The following is a 19,785-nucleotide window of genomic DNA, read 5'->3' on the forward strand; positions in this document are numbered from 1 at the left end:
AAGTTAGTGCTGATGGCTACGTTACTAACACTAGGTTGATTTTGAGTTGATTGGCACCGTTGTCATGAATCACTCTGTCCACCTGTTAAAGCTATACTGCATGTTTCAACGACGTCACCTAAGTGGGACATTGTTGACATTTCTTTTGACGTATTAAATTTTACCTGTTAGGACATTTAACACACTCTAAAGCCTTTTTGCTGCCTTATTTTTAAAGAAAATCACGATTTGTTGGTGAAAGTTATGAACAGGTTGGATGAAAAGTCGTAGTAAGTCCATGATCTACTGATAAACAGTTTTACTAACAGAAAAAAAAACTAACTGATTATATAATTATTTTATGAACAACAACAGGCAAATTAATAATGTAAAGCCTTTCTCGCCACTCATCGTTGCCGGCAGGTATTAAATATTTAAATTGACACACGATCTGTACTTCCAATAAACCCAATTAACCAATAGGGTTGTTAGTATCACGGACGTGCACTAAACCAAAATCGCATGACATCGCCTACGTGAAAGGAACTAATCATTATTTCCAGTCATCCCGGCGAGCAAACCTCTTTACATCTGCAACAGAAAATGGGGCTGGTAATTCAAAAACTAAGCATCTATCTGGTTGTAGTGGTGGCATTAGTCCCTCCGACAAATGCTTCTAATGGTATACGTATAATCTTTCATTCTTTCACTATCTTTAGTATATTTTAGACTTAAAACATTCAATTGCTAACATTATAGTCCGTTTACTTTGGTGTTTTCATTTCATTTTCTCTCTCTCTCTTTTATTTCTACCACGGAAGTTATTGATGCACGAGGCAAATCTCTCAGCCGAGGCACAGATAAGGGAATGGCTTACGCCAAATTCAAGGCTCACAAGTTTTCCTACCTCAATATCACAAGCATTGGTTCGGATTACGTGTTAAAAGGAAGCGAGTGTGGACTTGCGTGTGTCAACATACCGTCATGTTTCTCCTTCAACCTGGCTGCATTCCTCGATGTTAACAGAAAAATGTTATGCGAGCTTCTCCCATCGGACATCTACAACAACTCGGAGAAGTTCGTCGCTAGCCAGTTTCATCATCATTATAGCATCACGGTAAGTGGGAAATCGATTTAAACTGAATTAAAAATTTTGCTCGCAAAAGTGTTGGGTAAGAGATGACATTCAGCTAAGGGACATGTAGCTTAACCTGCGATTATGCACTCCGTCCCTACTCATTTTCCAAGAAAAAGGGAATTTGTTTCCTTCTCCCTTTCCAAAACAAAACAAAAAACGCCTTATCGCGTGTTGCATGTAGCTTTGCTATGATCCTATTGCAAAATGTAAAAATCTGTTGGAAAAGTATCAATTTTAGCCCATGGTAATCAGTTTTGAAATAGTTGCAATAAAATTTTCTTTATTATTTTTTCTCATCTTTCACCGTTTTATAGTGCCGTATTTTTTTTCGTTTTGTTGAAACATATTTGCCTCATACTTATGCAGTCCTTGAGAAGCACAAAGAAAGAATCCCAATACCTGTAATACAACGAATAACTCGAAGCACGTTTATTATGAAATTTTTAAATTTCGCTTGGTTGTTCTGCTGTTGCCTACAAACATAACATTTAATTTCCTGACATGAAATTGGTTGCCTAGGCCATAGCATTTTTAAAAAGATTTTTTTTTTGCATCGGGGTACCTATGCATAATTAAGAAGCGGAAGTCTGTATGAGGCAGGTGTTTATTTTGTTATTTTTCTAATAAATGCAAGGACATTTCTCAAAAGCTGCTTATCTCCGTGAAAGCGTGAACATTGCTGCTATTCACATGCTAATTCGTGAACGCGTGAATACTTTTCAAGTTAAATACGTCCGTGCCTAAACCTGCCACACTAACCAGCTAGTCTACGGGACTGTTTGACTGTTTATACGAAGAAGAGTTGTCCCTGGTAGGTGAGACAAAAATAACCAAACTGTTTACATGGCCACCCTACCTTCAAAGCGAGTGACCATCCAGACAGGGCCACCCAGCCCTCCCCCCTCCCCCCCCTCCACCCCGTGCCAACTTTGCAATTTCTCATGTACACGGTTCGCAGCTATTCATAAAGAAACGTGTGAAAAGCTTTTTCGCACGAGATGGCTCAGTATGGAGGGTAACCCTTTTGCCAGTGATAACTCTTTTCCATATAAACAGTCACTTAATAAGATTACACTTGCCTATAGCTAGATAAAGTGACATAGTCCTTCTTCTCTCCTCAGTCCCCGTGCATCAGTTGGCCTTGCCGGAACAACGGAACGTGCGCTGCGCAGTACCAGAAAAATAGCTACGTGTGCGTCTGCGCGAAGGGATTCAGAGGAAAACACTGTGAAAACGGTACGATGTTTTAAATTGATTTTTTATATATTTGCATTATGCAAGGTCGACTGGCGCATGCCGTTTTGTGACGGAAGAGTTTTTTTTTTCCAAAATAATGTTTTTTTTTTTGAAAATATTTTGGCTTCACTTTTACTTAAACTGTTTGGTATGCGCGTTCCTTGTACAAGAAAACCAGCAACAGAAAAATCAAAGAAAATCCTTTCTTGGTTGTGCGGTCCTCCGCATCCAAACGGTTCTTTCCTGGTCAAAACAGGATTACATTTTTAAAACTATGTACCAACAAAACTAGCTATACGGTTCCAAATCACCAAAGAAAGCTACTGTAAGTTACTGTATAATATCAACAATGAAAGTTATAAATGATCTTGTTTTATTTGACCAATTTTTCATTTTGTTTAATGAGTTGTGACATTATGTTCTAGATGTTGATGAATGTGCCGAGGGCTCACATGATTGTGACGTCAATGCCTATTGCAACAATGCTGTGGGTTCCTACAAGTGCACCTGCAAGCCAACATATTATGGAAATGGAAAAAATTGCAAAAACCGTGAGTTTTATTATTAGTGTTTTCAGGTTGACGATAAACTGTTTGGTGGAAAAATATATATGGTACTCTATCGTTACTTAGGCAGCGAACAAAAAGCGATAATGTACGTACAACAAAACAGATAACAAACATGTACGACATAAAATGATGTACACATACATTTACTGCTTCTTCACTGTGGTTACATTTCAGCCATGCCATTTTTGTATTTTTAGCTTTCCGCTACCTGAACTAAAATAACAGCTAGCTGTGCGCAGCTTAATAATACATTATCTTCACATGTGAAGATATCGATTTCGAAACGTTGTCTGACAAGTTTGCCCTGTTTCGATGCTGAATGAGCCAAAGTAAATCGATTTTAAGTCGAAACGTCTTCGGATCTTCCTCGGCAATCTTCGGCATTCTTCGGATATCTTTGGAAATTTTCGGAAAAAATCGGAAAATGTTCGGAAACATTCGTACGACCTTCGGACAACATTTTGCAAATCTTCGGAAATCTTCGGAAAACATCGTAATTAGTAGGTTTATATAATAAACAGAATATTACATGTTGCTTGGTGATATGAAATTTATCTTCGAGTGTTCAAATCGATATCTCACAAGTGAGATATCGATTTGAACACGAGAAGATAAATTTCATATCTCCAAGCAACCATGTGATATCCTCTATGTTTTATTAAAACATAGGAAAATGATTGTAAATCCGGAAAATCGTCAAAAACCTCGTTGTTAGTAGGTTATATAGTAGGTTATTAGTAGGTTATATAGCTTACGAGTGAGGCTGCGCTCACTCGTAACTTGTCGATTTCAACATGCACTCGAAGGTAAATTTCATATCTCCGCGCAAACATGTATCATCCTCTATACAACGCATTTATGCAGCGGCCAAACCCAGAAGTTCAATGGCGCTTTACAATATCGAGTAAAAAAGGTACAGACAAATAAATGATTAAGGCTACGATGAAACAAAACATTGAACCGAACATTTGATATGAATCTTTACAGTAACTTTATAGTCTACAACCTATTCGAGTGATATGTTTCATACAAATACCGTCATTATGGCCACCAAATAGTCTAGTATCACTCCTTTTTAGGTCACCGACATGCCAGCACGGTCACATAAATCCTCTGTTTAAGTACGTGCAAACGATCTAATCATTTCAGTCTGCTAATTCAAGTAAAAGGAAGTATCAAGAAACAGCGAAGATATTACTGAAGTCATGTTTCCGCCGTGCTTGCCTTTATAAGTATGACCTTTCAAATTAGAACGAAACGAAGTGTCTTGCAATCGAGTTTATAATCACAATTGCATCATTCAGTATAGATGTCATGTTGCTTACAACCCTACAATTTCTTGGCAGATGTTCCTCGAATTTCCCAGGACATGCAATTTCAGCCAATAGTTAGGTTCACATACTATCCAGGAGAATTCACAATTAATGACTGTTTTTCAACCATTAGGCCTGGGAGCATCCACTATTCTTGGTAGTCTCGACTACAGCAAATACTTGGGGAAGTTGATTTCGTATTTAAATCCAGTCCTACTAAATTCAGACTACAATGCGTTTGTGAGATGTTGGCATGCCAACACAGACGGCTGGGTTGCACCGACATTCCACGCCAACTGTGATGGAAAGGGTCCCACAGTTACAATTATAAAAGTCAGTGATTACATATTTGGTGGATATACCGACGTATCTTGGTATAGTGAGTATTTAAAAGTTTTGGATTGCATGAATGAGATTCTTGTATCATAATTGAGTTTATGATAGGGACAGTCATACATGAACTGTTTCGGACATGTTTTAAAGAAAGCATTTTTGCTTGAGATTGGAGAGAGACTGGGCTAAGCGACTTCGAATACAACTTCAGAAACACAAACATCTGTTGCAAAGAGCGTCTCCTGTATATTCTCTAGTTTTCCTCTCCTTTGAGAGCGGGATGCCCGGAAAACATTCTGGGAATAAACTAGTATGGGCGAAAGAAAGACCCCCCCCCCCCCCCCGTCTCACACGACACAAATCTTAAAGTGAAAGTTGACAGTTGGCGGAAAAGACCGCTAATAATCCAAGAGGAAAACATTTTTATCATTAAATTGAAATAAAGACTGTCCACAGCCTCTATATTTTTCAACGCATAAAAAGCGAGAGAATCGGCGAGCGAAGCGAGCGTGAGCGCCTGGTGTCCAGTTCTCTCGTGGTTCTTTCCCCGCGCTCATCGATCGAAAAAATACAAAAAATAGAGGGTTGTGAACAGTCTAATCGAAATTTTAAATTAAATCGGTTTTTCGCTTTAGTTATCGTGTGCATACAAATTAGTTCCGAGCAAATATTAATACCTAGCAAACACGAGGCGCAAATGTATACAAATAAGTTCGTTCTGTAAATGACGATCTAATTTGGTTGCTACGCAACTGAGAAAAGGTGCACAAAAGAGGACTGTTCCCAGCAACTGCGTTTTTTCGACATTGCCAGAGTGTAAGACCGAGGAATTACGAGCGAAGCGAACCACTGCGGAAATAGACCACAGAAATGAATGCGAAATCTGAAGGAAAATACAAGGGCGTGACATAATTACAAACACTGAGCTGAATATTTTTCGGGCTAAATTTTTGTAACATTAGCCCCTTGACTCAAATTAGGAAATATGCATCGTTTTTGTTTCATTGGATGGTAATCAAACATATTCTCTTTACTCTTAGGTTCATGCAGTTACTCTGCAGCCAGCAAAGCGTTTCTCTTTTCATTATACAACATTAACGGATATGCTCCTGTACAGCTGACCCAGTTCGACAATTATGCCAATGTCGCCATGTATGGCTGTTCCAGTTATGGGCCCACTTTTGGTGGACATGACATTTACATATCAGACGACGCTGTGAACAACAACGACTCGAGCTCTCACTGTGGACACAGTTACTCCGCTCCTCCGGGATATTCAACGCATAGTAACTGCCCCTTTTTTGCTGGTAGTTATCGGTTTTCCCCCACGGATATCGAAGTATTTTATGAAACATTAACTTAGAAAAACCTCAGCAATCCTAGGGAAAACCTAACCGGTATTTAGCTTAAATATTTCATCAGTTTATTACACCGATTTTGGTACTGGTTTTACTTCGTGGTAAACGTGCAGCGTGCAACCATCAAGTTATGGATGGGAGGTTACTAGGCAACAAAGAAGCCTAAGAACCTGACTCCTTGAGTGCTTCGCAAACCTCTGAAGAGCATTACGCGATGGTTGCACAGCTGTTAAGCAGTAGTGTTTAAAGTTTCTTTTATACAGGGACCGCGGGGAGGGCTGGGGGCTACCTTTTTTTCTTGAGTTGTTTTTTTAGGGCTCCAGATGAATAGATAATGTATGACTTTTACTACTTGAAAGTAACAAAACGCGTTTACACTTGCACATGCGCTTCACGAAGTCCTACTAGCACTGCCACTTTAAAATGGTCTCCGCGGTCCCTGTTATAGCATAGCTTTGTGAGAAAAATATCAAAACACCTTCACAATATAAAGGTTTTCCTAAAGTGCAATGTATCAGCATTTTTTTCTCAAGTTTTTCAAGATTACAGGTAGTGTATACAGTCAACTCTCTCTAAAACTGACACGTCCGTTTTATAGAGGTGTCCGTCTTATAGGGAGTTTAGTTACAGTAAAATGACTGAAAAACGGCAGGGACGGGACCAACACCAGGTGTCCGTCTTACAAAGGTGTCCGTCTTATAGAAGTGTCCGTTAAGAGAGAGTTGACTGTATCACCGGAACTGAGAAAATAGCAAAAAAAAAAAAAAAAAAAAAATTGCAAGTGAAAACTCTGATTTAAACCTCGGACTGACAAAAAGCGGGTAAAAATTTTCAAGGACAAAATCTGAAGCGAGATGCAGCTTCAGCGAAGCACGCGCTTAGATTTGCTGGTACGCGTCATCCTTATTTGCCCTTCAGTTTTCTTTTATATTTTACTCGCTTTTAAAAGTAAACAAATTAAAATCTGTCGGCTTGAGGAGCTTAAAACATCTTGCACAATCTGAATCAGATTGTGTATGTCTGGAAATTATTTTAATTTGCAACATAGAGAAAAACGTTGCCATTCAAAAACGGTAAACATGTCGTCGCCAGCGTGCAGAACGCGGACAACGGATGATGCCTATCAGCCAATCAGAGGGCGCCCGGTGGTTGAAACTATATAAACAACAGCCTCCATTTGGTGCGAAAATATGTGATGATAATTTGTCCAGGGACATTTAATATCTGTTGCGAGAAGCGAGCTGTTTTCCGAGAGTGAAGCCAGTGAGGTAAACTGTGATCTTCGAGGAACAGGAAATAGCAAAGGCCATATATCAGTGCGTGTTTTTGGAGTCAAATGGGGCTTTTGTGCATGTTTATTACCCTTAAAATATTATTACACAAGGCCGTTCTTATTTAGAGACCTTAACTCAAAATATTATTAGTTTGTTCAAAATGTTCAGTGCTATTTAATTTAACAATTTACTTGGGCTAAAAACTAAGCGTGTAAAAGTACATCACGAAGTTTGAAAACTGGGGACTATCATTTGGGGGATATTCAACAATTATTCCAGGAGCACGCGTTGGATATGAGTTGGCTATAACGCAGACTATCGTCTGATAACTAGCCGACAAGGCGGGAGCAGAGTTGTTTAATTGTTTTATTGTCAACGAAATTATACAGCTAAAACGGTGGTTATGCAGCGCTTTCCAAGACTCGGACGAATCTTGGACGGTTGACAGATAACAAGAACTTCCTGACCATATGTATAGCATTGAATTGTATTGTACTGTGTCGTTGGGTATTGTATTTAAAAATGTATATACACTTTATTTGATGGTTTTAGGCCCTGTCTACATAGAGAAAAGTTGTCCATGGTAGGGGGTTTAACCTCAATACCGAGCCATTCAGTGTAATAGAACTTTTAATACATTCCCTTATAAATAGCAGAGAACTGTTTATGTAGGAATCACAAAGTTGGCTAGGGGGCTCGGTGACCTTTGGTGGTGGGTCACACGCTTTAAAGGTAGGGTGACCCCAGGAGGCAAGCCACCTTTTTTTTCATATTAACGCTATTTTGACTCACCTACAAGTGACATGCCGGTCCATAAGAGAATGCACGGAATTGGGAGGGTTGATTTCTGGTTCGCTCAATAGGGACAACTTTTTTTTTCCAAAACCTTTCTCCAAATAAACAGGTTCTTACAGATAACACACGCGGATATTTTATGTAGCATTGTATGCGAGAAAGGATATATATATAGAGATCGGCTAGAGATATATAACACGTTTCGTGCTTTAGGGAGTGTATGGGCATTGCTCCGCCTTGCAATGACATGTGAACTTTGAAGTTCAAAGTCTAACGAACAATTGCTTTTCTTCGCTACTGTGAGTCATAATTACGACGACGATCGATTAAAGAACCGTGAAAATAGGAAATGGCTTGCAATCTACCAGTCACAACCAACATGACTTTTTGAACACATTGAAGTGAACTTCTGTTTTTCTGAAAGGTTTGTTTAGATGATTGACAGCGGAGAAAAGCGTAAAACCGTTGATTGAGTAGAGGTCTAGTAGTCACATTTGTGAGCTGATCGCATTTAAATAAATCCAGATTGCAGATCAAAAAAAATATATAAAACAATGATTAAAAATATAGGGATGCAAAAACTGTATAGATTCTGGACTATACTCTATAAAAAAACAACATCTCACTAAAACAGAAATTAATCTTAAAAACACCAAATTTCCGTTAAACGTTGTTGTAAAACGTTGTAGTAAAAACGTTCAGTCACGTGACCAAAAAGTGACACTCCAAATGCTTCCAATAACTTTGAAGACAAATCGGAGTCTGAACATTTTTCTTGATTTTTTTTAGGATCTAACCCCCTCCCCACCTCCAACCATTACCCCCACCGACGTCGACCAGGCCGTATATGGTTCTCCAAAATAATCCTCCTAGATATAAGCTTTATCAGTTTATTGTAATTTGCTAGTTACTTTAACACATTTATGACGCACGGTGCTTGTTCAAATTAAACATATGAGAAATTTTATAAACAAAACAACAATCTAGTCAATCTAGTCACTGGAACTTTCATCTCTATTGCTACTTTGGTTGGGGCATTGTACATATGTTTCGTCGATCGGTCAGTTAGTCGGTCGGTAAATAAAGATGAATTCCAGTCCGTACTGCGCAATCTCGGCTGCAATGTTTATGTGAGCCCACACGAAGGGAATGTTTACAAGCAAAACTAAAAATTCCGCGACAAACTTACCTTTTTCTTCATTATTAACGCCAGATATCCTTGCAGAACAAATATAACGAGTAGAAGAACCTTGACGCTATTTCAAACCGACGTTTCAGCTCATCGGAAACTCTTGAACGAAAAGAACTGTAATGGCGGACTAAAAAACGTCATGTATGCTGTCACCGAAGTGTAACGTTTCAACGAATTCAAAACAAAAAGGTAAACAAACCCCGAGTCTGCGCAGTACGGACTGGAAATCAGCTTTAAGTTATTTACAAGTACTAGTCTTTACGTAAGTAAGGGTCGGTATGTAGGAACGTAATGTTAAAGGGACACTGTCACCAGCTTTACTTCAAAAACTCAAAAGCCTAAAGACATAAAGAAACGTACGAATAGTGGTCCAGTTTTGTTAAAAATTACTATGCCTGTGTACTGAAGTTTTATACAAGTGATATTTTTGTGATGCCATCACAACCTTTAGATCTCAACCTGAAAAAGTAAGGCTAATTTTTTCAAGTTCTGCCCTAGTGGCCTGGAAAAACAGCTAAAAGTTATTATGGCTCCCTTCAACAACAATTTACTTTATATCGTCTTCTTGATGTAGTAGGTGCATTTCATGTGCGAGAAGACCAATTTGCCAACTTTAGTACTCTTTACCGAGAAGCAGAAAAATCCCCGTGACGGTGTTCCTTTTGTAAGAAGATTATTAAGTAATGCGGTCTTTGAAAATATCATTACAAACGCAATGGTTACTGATCATGAATTCTGATCTTAGTTTAATTTTAGGAACTTAAGATGGTTTACATAGGTTTGCAATCCTATAGTGATTTATTGCTGTAAAAATATTAAACACATCAGGCTACATATATACTCAAATATTTAATCAAGATAAGAATTACTTAATATATGTATGGATTATTTCTGTAATTTATTGAAATAAAGAAATCACATAACGCAATTTTTTATCACTATGGTAGTGCATGTTTGATTTGTTTTTGTTTCGTTTCACATTTTGTGAGTTAAAGGAGCTATGTCACAAGGATTTCGGAGATTTTTGGTCTGAACTGTTCTAAATAAGTGGTAGACAACTTAACCCATAAAAAAATATTTTTGAACATCTGAAGGAAGATATAATCTTAATTTGCAGAAAAAAATCAAGCTACGGCTCTAAATATCTTTTTTTGAAGACGCGCGGAAACAATTTGAAAAACTAAGCCTTACTTTTTCAAACTGCAATACGTTTCCATCCGAGCCATCCAGAGCTAACTATGCTCGTTAACAGTTTCAGTTCTCTACTATAGCAATTTTTAATAAAAATGTACTATTATTTTTAGGTTTCCTGCGACACAAATATAAATTTTGGCTGTTCAAAAATCTGGCAAAATCCGTGTCATAGTCCCTTTAAAGTTCAAATCCGATACACCGGTAAAACATATTAAATATAGCCGCCACTGACTCGATCTTTCCTTAAGTAGCAAACCTGTATCAAAATCGTCTTCCTTACTGCTCAACGGAGACGTCAAGACAGAAAAAGATCTGGGCCGATTATTAAACGATGTTTAAATTGCGGTTAAGGAAGCCGTGGTCTAAACCGGGATATAGCCTACGATTCCAATTTTTTAAACGACGTTTATCTCAAGTCGAGTCTGGACGAAGTTTAGCCGTCGGCTAACAAACAATGGCAAGTTAGACTTGCTCCTGTATAGGTTTAAACGTCGTTTAATCGTTTATTTTCACTGATTCTTGCCCATTGGATTCTTCTTTTTCCTTGATCTGTATTTTTATGTGCTTTCTGAATCTCTGAGCTGGTTTAAATTGATCTTTAACTCCATTTTTTTTCATTTCCTTTAAAAGCGCAGGTAAAATTGTTGGAAATATATCCGCACAGCTCTGTACTGCAATATATATACTACTCTAACAGCAATACAATAGTGTTCCTTTGGGAGAGGCACGCATGCATGATCTCAAACAATAGCTAAACTTGTAAGACGGCGTCTAAACGTTGACTTCATAAACTCCGGCTCATCGGCGTTCAAATAATGCAATTTAGACGCCGGTTAGTCATGGTTTATGGAGTCATCATGTTAACCTCGTTTTAGTCATAAACCACGTCTAACTAAACAAGGAATCGTTTAAATAATAGGCCCTAAAGTTATTTCAGGCGAAAAAAAAGAGGTTGGACTGATTCAAGGATCTTGAATCTAAAGAAATTGGCCATGGTAAAAATATACACGTTTAAAAACTCCCAAAAAGACGTTTCTTCTGCCATTGTGTGGTCAATAATGAGACCCATTTCCGACCATTAACGCTTTTTATTAGAAATGCTTAAAAATGTTCAATGAGATACCCGCAGGTGACTTTGATTTTAATGGTGTATGCTGCTAATGTAGCCGCGAGTGTGTATTTCTGAGTATAGCCAGGGGGGTGCTCAAAAGAATCTATTATATCGTGTACAAAAGATACCTCGGTGTACTTTGTTTCCGTCAAGGCCTTTTTTAGAAGAAAAGTATCAAGTTAAATTTCTATTTCAGAAAGGCAAAATAGCCAATATTGGAGAACTCAGTTTACAGTTCTTCAGTTAAAAGTTACTTCGCGAAATCTGGCGGTGTTATTTTACGAATGAAATCCCGCATTCTGGAATATTTAACCTTTTTAAGGCTAAATTATGATTCCGTCTTTTGTGATAGAAAGAATGCCAAGAAATAAAGTATAATGGTTAACAACCAGGGAGACGTAAGACGTTTTATTTATGTTGAAATATATTTCTAACTGAAGTGTGACATTAAATTAGGCCTCGATTTTTGGCATACCGGTACGCTATTAAAATGTTTTGCTGAAAAACAAACTATCTCGTAGGTAAACCTTCCTCGGCACAGGAAGTGTTCCGAACAAAGACAACTTGCCGCTCTAATCCTTTCACTCCGTCAATTTACTTTTACAGAACTTTCCCACGGTCGATTTCTATACTACCAGGAAAAATTCTGTACCATGCTTTTATCAATAACGTAATTACTTCCGCTAATGAATCGCCACTGGTGCTTGGCCGCGAAGTCTGAATTAACTTTCGTTTGCTGTTAACACGTTTTGTTAATCTCTCGGGTTAGTTTGATAGCTCAAAATGTTTTCAAAAGTGTTTCATGCTATCACAGTGATATTAGATTGGCAAGTACTAATGTTTGTGCTTTTAGCCATGCTTAGAGTAAATTTAGTTAAAAGGAACATGTTGTTAGATACAACGGAGTAAAATCAGCGGTGGTGATACCCATAAGCCCATGCGATCGGCAATCACGTTCCTGCGACTCCAAGGCCTTGAAGAGACTTAAGGCTTGTTTATATGGAAGAGAGATGTCCCTGGTAGGAGGGTTACCCTCTCCTCCGAGCCATGTTTTGCCAAGTGTTTATTTTAGAAAGTTGTCCCTGTTGACCGAGCCAAAACTTGGCCCTCTCGATTCAAAATACTGGCGAGTGGTGTTTTAAAACATCTATTATGGCTGCTTTTTCTAAAATCAGGAACGCTGAATCATCGGCCAAGACCATTTTTGGACTAATTTACCGCCGACTTCGATTTCAATTTATCTGCAATTTTGTTTTGGCCGATTGTAGCGTTTGCGCATGCTCCGTATGTGCCAACTTGTCCTTGGTAGGCAAGGCAAAAATAACAAAACTGTTTATATGGAGAAAAAGTTGGCTCGCTCCCTTGGGTCATCCTATCTTTAAAGCGAGTGACCCTCAACCCAGGGCCACCCTACCCCCCCCCCCCCCCCCCCCCCCGAGCCAACTTTGCAATTTCTCGTGTAAACGGTTCGCAGCTACTTATAAAGAAACATATGAAAAGCTCTTCCGTCCGGGGTGGCTCGGTATGGAGGGGAACCCTCCTATCAACTCTCCTCCATATAAACAGACCCTTACATCAATTGCCTAAAGCTGATGTTATAACCGTGTGGAAATAAAGATTACCTAACTGACCTGCCTCGGGATCGAAGGCAAGGCTTTCCTGTTAGGTTAATGAAATTAAAGCGTGGAAAAGTAAAGCATACTCTGTGTAGCTCCGTGAGTTCTTTTACTATTTTGATAGCACTAGTACAACAACTATAGCCTGAATTTTAGACGTCTCTCTCTGGTCGCCTGCTCCCGAGAAAAGACGTCTAAAAATAGCCCGCTAATGTCATCTGCTGACGTCACTATCCAAAAACCGGGTAGCGATTTTGATTGGTTGATTTTTTTTATTTTTTTTATTTTATTTATTTTTTTATTTATTTACAAATTGATTACTTACATTACCTCTACTCACGGTACAGTTACATACATTACTTACAGAAAAAAGAAAGACTACTTACTAAACGATTACTTGCACTACTTACGGGACCGTTACATACATTACTTACAGGAAAAAAAAGACTACTTACAAATTGATTACTTACATTACTTACGGGACAGTTACTTACATTACTAAAATGAAATTATAATTTATTGAGGCTGAGCAGGAAAAGAAACTAACACTACTTACATTAAATCTAAAGGATCGAAAAACAAGAAGAAAATAAATGAAAAGGGGAAAAAACGATACTACTTTATAAAATAAAAGAGGAGTTTAATAGTTAAAGATTAAGTGTCAATGTGTCAGATTTTCCACTTTGTATTTAAGATTGAGTTTGTTGCTAAAATCAGTCAGACAAAGTAAACTGTTATTTAGCTTACTTGCATATATATAGTATTTCATGAAGAGGAGGGTGTAATTGACCTTTCTCTCTAGCACCGGGTTGTTTGGGTGTTTACAGGATGAAAAAAGCATTTCTTTCGTATCCGGTTGGAAACTAGAGCCATTTTGAACATTAAACCAATCAATGACATTACGAGAGAAGGTTCGAGTAAATGTGCAGTTAATGAAAGTATGATCTATAGAATCTGGTTCACTGCAATATGCACAATCACTATCTGTGTGGATCCCATATCTGAAGAGTTCTTTCTTCGTGACGACAATCCTATGGATGAATTTGAACTGAAATTCTTTTAACTTATTTTCCTTGCATAGCTTTGGGTTTGCGCTAAAAATTTCTTTCCAGTCTTCTGTATCTATTGTTAGATCGGTGCTCCATCTTTTAGGGCCAGTAGGGGGTGATTGATGTTTCTTGGCAAGGAGTAGGTGGTAATAGTCTCTTGCTTTAAACTTTTCCAGATTAATTTGGGTGTTTTGATTTAGCAGAAACGATGTAGAATTTTCGCTGTAGTTAAGTATCGGGTTTTGCCCTAAAGTTCGCGCTTTATCTTTCAAAGAGCCAGGAATTGCGCTCAAGATTTGATAAAACTGGAGAAAATTCGTTTTGCAATGATATTTTATCTGAAAATCGTGGAAGGTTAGGTATTGACCTTCCTCATTCAAGAGCTCTTGGATCGTATGGATGCCTTTATTAAACCATTCCCTAATAAATATAGGCTTTCCACCCACTAAAATATCCTTATTGTTGAAAAGGATAATGTCGTTTCCTTGATCATAGTTGTACAAAGTTTTAATTTCGTCAAAGGCAATAAGTATGTCTCTGTAAAATTCTGGAAAATGCCCAAGGTATTTGGTATCGTAGTTACATCGGAGTAGGAAGTTGAGGTCACCATGTTTTTTAAAGAAGTGGTCCGGAACTATTTTCCAGTTGCCTTTGTTTCCAAAAAGAAGTCTTTGAATCCATGCTAACCGTAATGATCTTATTGCAAGTTCTATATCAACCATTCGTAACCCCCCATTGCTATAGTCCTGATAAAGACTTGTCCGCTTTATTTTGTCCTTTTTATTTTTCCAAAGGAAACGAAACATTTTATCTTTCACCGTTGAAACTATCTCCTTGGGAACGTTTGTGTTCGAAATTGAATATATTAGGTTAGATAGCCCCAAAGATTTAATTATTAGCACTTTCCCATATAGCGTTAACCCTCTCGAATTCCACATATCTAGATTCGTTTGTAATTTTTGCACTTTCAGGTTGAAGTTCATCTGGTTGTTACCTTTCTCATCATAGGAGGCAAAAATTCCTAGGAATTTTGTTGGACTATTTACCCATTTCATCCCTAACGGTTTGGTTTTATTTTTTGACCATTTTCCTAGCCAGATGGCTTTTGTTTTCTCTACGTTGAGCATTAATCCGGATAATTTACCAAAGACATTCACTGTGTCTAGAGCTTGTTCGACCGATGTCAGATCACCACAGAATAAGTTCGTGTCATCTGCAAACTGACTTAGTTTGACCTCAGAGCCAAATAGACGAATTCCCTTGACGGTCGGGTTTTGTCTTATTTTATTTGATAAAACTTCTGCAGTTAAGATAAACAAAAAAGGCGAGAGTGGACATCCTTGTCTTACTCCTCTAGAAGGCTTAAACCAATCCGTAGCGAAGCCGTTGTTCAAGGCTGCACTTTCAATATCTGTGTAGAAGATTTTGATCCATTTTCTTACGCTATCCCCAAAGTTGAATTTTTGTAGAGTGCTCTGAATACATGACCATTCCAGTGAGTCGAAGGCTTTTTTGAAATCAACTGATATGAGTATACCTGGGATGTTATTTACTCTTGTTTGTTCCATTATATCGAATATTAGCCTTACATTTTCCCCGATATACCTTCCTTTTACGAAGCCGGTTTGGTCCGGATGCACAAGTTTTGGCAACATTGGCTCGATTCTCATTGCTATGGCTTTTGATGCAATTTTGTAGTCTACGTTGAGTAGAGTAATGGGTCGCCAATTTTGTAGGAGCAGTAATTCTGCATCTTCTTTAGGTAAAAGAGTAATTATACCCCGACGCTGGGATATCGATAACCTCCCAAACTCGTATGCTCTGTTTAGGCTAGCTAAAAGATCTAATCCTATCAAATCAAAAAAGTGTTTATAGAATTCTACAGTTAAGCCGTCTACTCCTGGTGATTTACCGTTTTGAAACGCTTCCAATGATTTTTTGCATTCTTCATATGTCAAGGGGCCGTCTAGTTCATCCCTTTCCTTGTCCTCCAGTTTAGGGATCTCCAAGTTTTCTGTAAATGTTTCGAAGTTATCCTGTGTCTCAGTTGTTTTGGAATTATACAGGTCATTATAATACATTTTAATCATCGACAAGATTTGCTTTTCATCTGTGGTTGTTACCTCGTTTTCTAATTTAATTTCATTTATGGTTTTCCGATTGTAATTTCTTTTCTCTAAGTTAAAGAAGTATTTTGTAGCTTTCTCTCCTTCTTCGACCCATCGACATCTAGACCTGAAAATTGCAGCTTTGCCTTTATTGTCATAGTGTTGTTGGAGTTCCTTTTTGAGGTCATCATATTGTTTAAGGATAGAGTCGATATTATCAAGATTTTGGCTATTGCAGATTTTTTTATCTAGATCATCTAGTTGTTCTTTGATCACTGTCTCGCGTTTCTTAATTGTTTGTGCCTTTCCTTTAGCAAAGGAAATTGTCGCGGTTCTTATTTCCATTTTCATCAGTTCCCAAAATAGCTGTGGATCGTTTACATAAGAGTACTTTCTGCGAAGCTCAGGATATAATTCTCGAATTTTGGATGTGTACTCCTCGTCGTTTAATAGAGTGTTATTGAATTTCCAAAATCCCGGTCCGCGAGGGTGCTCATCTGGCCACGATAATAACAAAAATATTGCATTGTGATCAGGCGCTATTGATGTTTGGATGTCCACTTTTTTAACAAATTGTGTTAAATGTTTAGCAACTAGAAAAAAGTCTATCCTTGATTTAACACCTAATGCCTTAGACACATAGGAGAATGTGTTAAGCTTCGGATGGCGTGTTCTTTGAATATCAACAAGATCAAGACTATCCATTGTAATTTTGACTAAATTCCTATACGCTGTGGACCTCCAGGGGACACCACCTTTTTTGTCTTTCTTTTCCAAGGTACAATTCCAATCACCCCCTACTATTAGGGTTGCAATTTCGGCTTTGTCAATTAAGAGGCAATTCAGTTCCTGAATAAAGCCTAGCTGTTGTGTGTGGTCGTTTGGCGCGTATATATTGCAAAATGATAATTTCAAGCCATTGTATGTAATGTTAATTAGGATTATTCTGCCCGAGGTGTCACTGGATGTGCATGCCACCTTTTCTTTTACCGCTCGATTGATCAAAATACAAACACCTTTACTGTGACAGGTGCCATGAGAAAAGTAAATTTGACCTCCCCATTCATTTCTCCAAATTGCTTCGTCGCTTGGTTTGGAAAAAGTTTCCTGAAGAAAATAGAAATCGGCTTTCTGATCCTTTAAGTACATAAAAATGTTCCTTCTTTTAGAAGTATCTCTTAGTCCCCTAACATTTAACGAAATTACCGAACATTTGTGTGATTTATGCATTTAAATGTAGTTCTCTGGTGAAATATTTTGTTTACGTTCTCCTACAGTAATAATAACAATAAGCGACAAAAAAAAGCTGATCAAAAAAAAACAAAACTAACGATCACAAAATTTTAAAAAACAAACCTATTTTAAGAGTTCCTTCTCTCAGCAAATCCAGTCCGTTATCCCTTCATTTGTTCAATAGTCTGTTGATTTCATAGATCTTCTAAGTCCTCCTCACCGTAAATTCTAATCGGCGCTCCGTCTGGCGATGTCTTCACAAAAAGTTTTCCATCGATTGTCCACGCGCTAATTATCATATTGTCCTTTTTCTTCTTATTTGCTTTCCAAAATAATTCCCTTCTGAAATCCGTCAAGTTCTCATTTATAAATATGCGTTGTTCTTGAAAAGAAGCGTTGCGGTAGTCTGGGAAAATGTCAGACACTTTTAAGCCCTTCAGCTTGGTTCTCGCTTTATAAAGTCGGGACTTCACTTTGTGGCTTAAGAATCGTACAATTATGGGTCTGCTGTTTTTTCTTCGCAGCTTGTGAGATATTTCAATATCTTCTGGGTTGATGGTGATGTTGACAGCTTCACCTATGCGGATCACGACTTCTTCGGTGGATGTGTAAGCGCTTTCTGGGACTCCGACAATTTCCAGGGAATTTTTGCGCGAGTATTGTTCCAACTCGTCATAGATTTCGTCAAGCCTGTCCGTCTCTTCTATCTGTTTATAAAGCTTGTGTCTTGTTTGTTCAAGTTCGTTCTGCAAGGTGCCGTTTGCTTTCTCGGCCTTTGTTAGCTGTGTTTTAAGTTTCTCTGTTTCCCTCTTGTTGGTGTTGAGGGCGGCTCTTAGCTCCTTTATTTCCTCCTTGAATTGTTGATTTTCCTTGAGTATCGCTGTAACTGTAGTTTTTATGTCAACAAGCATCTCCTTGATGTCGGTAAGGCTTGGCTCAGGTGTTGGCTCAGATGAAGAGGCGTCCAACTCTGGCTCCTCGTCACAACTATCCGCCATATTGGAACGTTTCGCAACGTTGGTTTCTTCTTCCATTGAACCTCTTGCACCCCTTTTATTCTTGCGACTATTCGATTCCATTGAAGTTATCGATATACTGCATCGCTCTAAGATTACTAGACGGTCGAAAATACCAGGGAAATTAGGAAAATGAAGGGAGATTTGGCTCCGCTCAATAAACACGTCCGATCATGCCGGACTCGCGCATGCTCTCTCTCTCTCTATCTAAAAACTTAATAAGCAAAGGTTTAGATATATATAAGTAAGTAAAAATAAACGAGAAAATCAAAGTTGAAAACGAAAAGAATGAAATGTCAGAAAAAAGTTGTCTTAAGATTAACATAATAAAATACACAATGTCACACAAATAGTGGCCCGGAAAAACTTGGGGAGAAAAAAGTAGAGTTCTGTATTTTTTAAAGAATTAGAAACAAATGGTCTTCTTTACAATTGTTCGTATGAAATAAGCGTTTACATGTAAGAAGTCTTTTTTCTGATTACTTTCAAATTGAAGGAAACCTCAAAATAGTATCATATAGACTCTTGGTTTTAGGCCATCGTAACTTGATTAAAAATATAACACAAACAGCGGTGATAAACATTATGAAAAATCGCATTTTTATAAACTTGACGTTTCGTATGCTAAGCTACATACATTTTCAAAAGTATGACCGTTAAAATTTTTGGCAACTATTTATATATTGTATGAAAGGGGTCTGGAACCGAGACTGTGACAATTGATCTACAGCAGTAACTTAATATTTACATTTTGGTTAATAAAGTAACAACCTCTCACTGCCGACATTGGCATTTAAAGAAGGTTGTAGTTCATTAATGTATAAGGTCTCTTTAATCTTGCAGTGGAGGTCAGTTTTGCCTGACGCGAGGATTTCAAAATGATCCCATTTGATGTTATGGCCTGTGGTTTTTATGTGATCAGCAATAGCTGATTGATGGTCGCATTTAGTGAGGGCCTTAAAGTGTTCAGTTTTTCTGTCATGCAATAGTAGTTTTCTAGCGTAGAAAAACACCCAAGGAGTGATAAAAACCCAAAAATAACCAAGGATGGTTTTGACTGACGAAGATTTAGACAGATTACGAAAGAGAAACTTGAACAAACTTGCCATTTTTTCAAGATGCATTGTCCGTGGCGTAGCTCCTTGAAGCACGTGGACATTTTTTATCTGTTGGCACTGATTTTATTTTTCAGATCTATATGCCCTTTCAGTTTTAGGGTTTTTCGATTTCGGTCACGTGACTTGTCAAATATGGCCGTGATTTGAAACTCT

At 38.0% G+C, this 19,785-nt stretch overlaps 2 protein-coding genes across 2 annotated transcripts; one reads left to right on the top strand and one right to left on the bottom strand.

Moving 5' to 3' along the window:
* The first annotated feature begins 542 nt into the window (after positions 1 to 542).
* LOC144665729 (uncharacterized) lies at positions 543 to 9,290 on the top strand. Its single transcript, XM_078527024.1, has 6 exons — positions 543 to 661; positions 801 to 1,096; positions 2,239 to 2,353; positions 2,779 to 2,904; positions 4,369 to 4,614; positions 5,609 to 9,290. The coding sequence occupies exons 1-6, from the start codon at positions 583 to 585 to the stop codon at positions 5,929 to 5,931; spliced, it is 1,185 nt and encodes a 394-aa protein (XP_078383150.1). The 5' UTR covers positions 543 to 582; the 3' UTR covers positions 5,932 to 9,290.
* Positions 9,291 to 17,612: 8,322 nt separating this feature from the next.
* LOC144665747 (uncharacterized) lies at positions 17,613 to 18,694 on the bottom strand. The gene has a single exon (XM_078527045.1). The coding sequence runs from the start codon at positions 18,575 to 18,577 to the stop codon at positions 17,693 to 17,695; it is 885 nt and encodes a 294-aa protein (XP_078383171.1). The 5' UTR covers positions 18,578 to 18,694; the 3' UTR covers positions 17,613 to 17,692.
* Between the last annotated feature and the right edge of the window lie 1,091 nt (positions 18,695 to 19,785).

This window comes from Oculina patagonica, chromosome 9 (genome assembly GCF_052425735.1).
Source record: "Oculina patagonica isolate OP01 chromosome 9, crgOcupat, whole genome shotgun sequence".
Lineage (NCBI taxonomy): Eukaryota > Metazoa > Cnidaria > Anthozoa > Scleractinia > Oculinidae > Oculina > Oculina patagonica.

Coding starts and splice junctions, on each gene's coding strand:
- LOC144665729 (XM_078527024.1), top strand. CDS start 583: ATGGGGCTGGTAATTCAAAAACTAAGCATCTATCTGGTTGTAGTGGTG. Junction 662..800: donor TCCGACAAATGCTTCTAATG/GTATACGTATAA, acceptor CTACCACGGAAG/TTATTGATGCACGAGGCAAA. Junction 2,905..4,368: donor TGGAAAAAATTGCAAAAACC/GTGAGTTTTATT, acceptor TTCAACCATTAG/GCCTGGGAGCATCCACTATT.
- LOC144665747 (XM_078527045.1), bottom strand. CDS start 18,577: ATGGAATCGAATAGTCGCAAGAATAAAAGGGGTGCAAGAGGTTCAATG.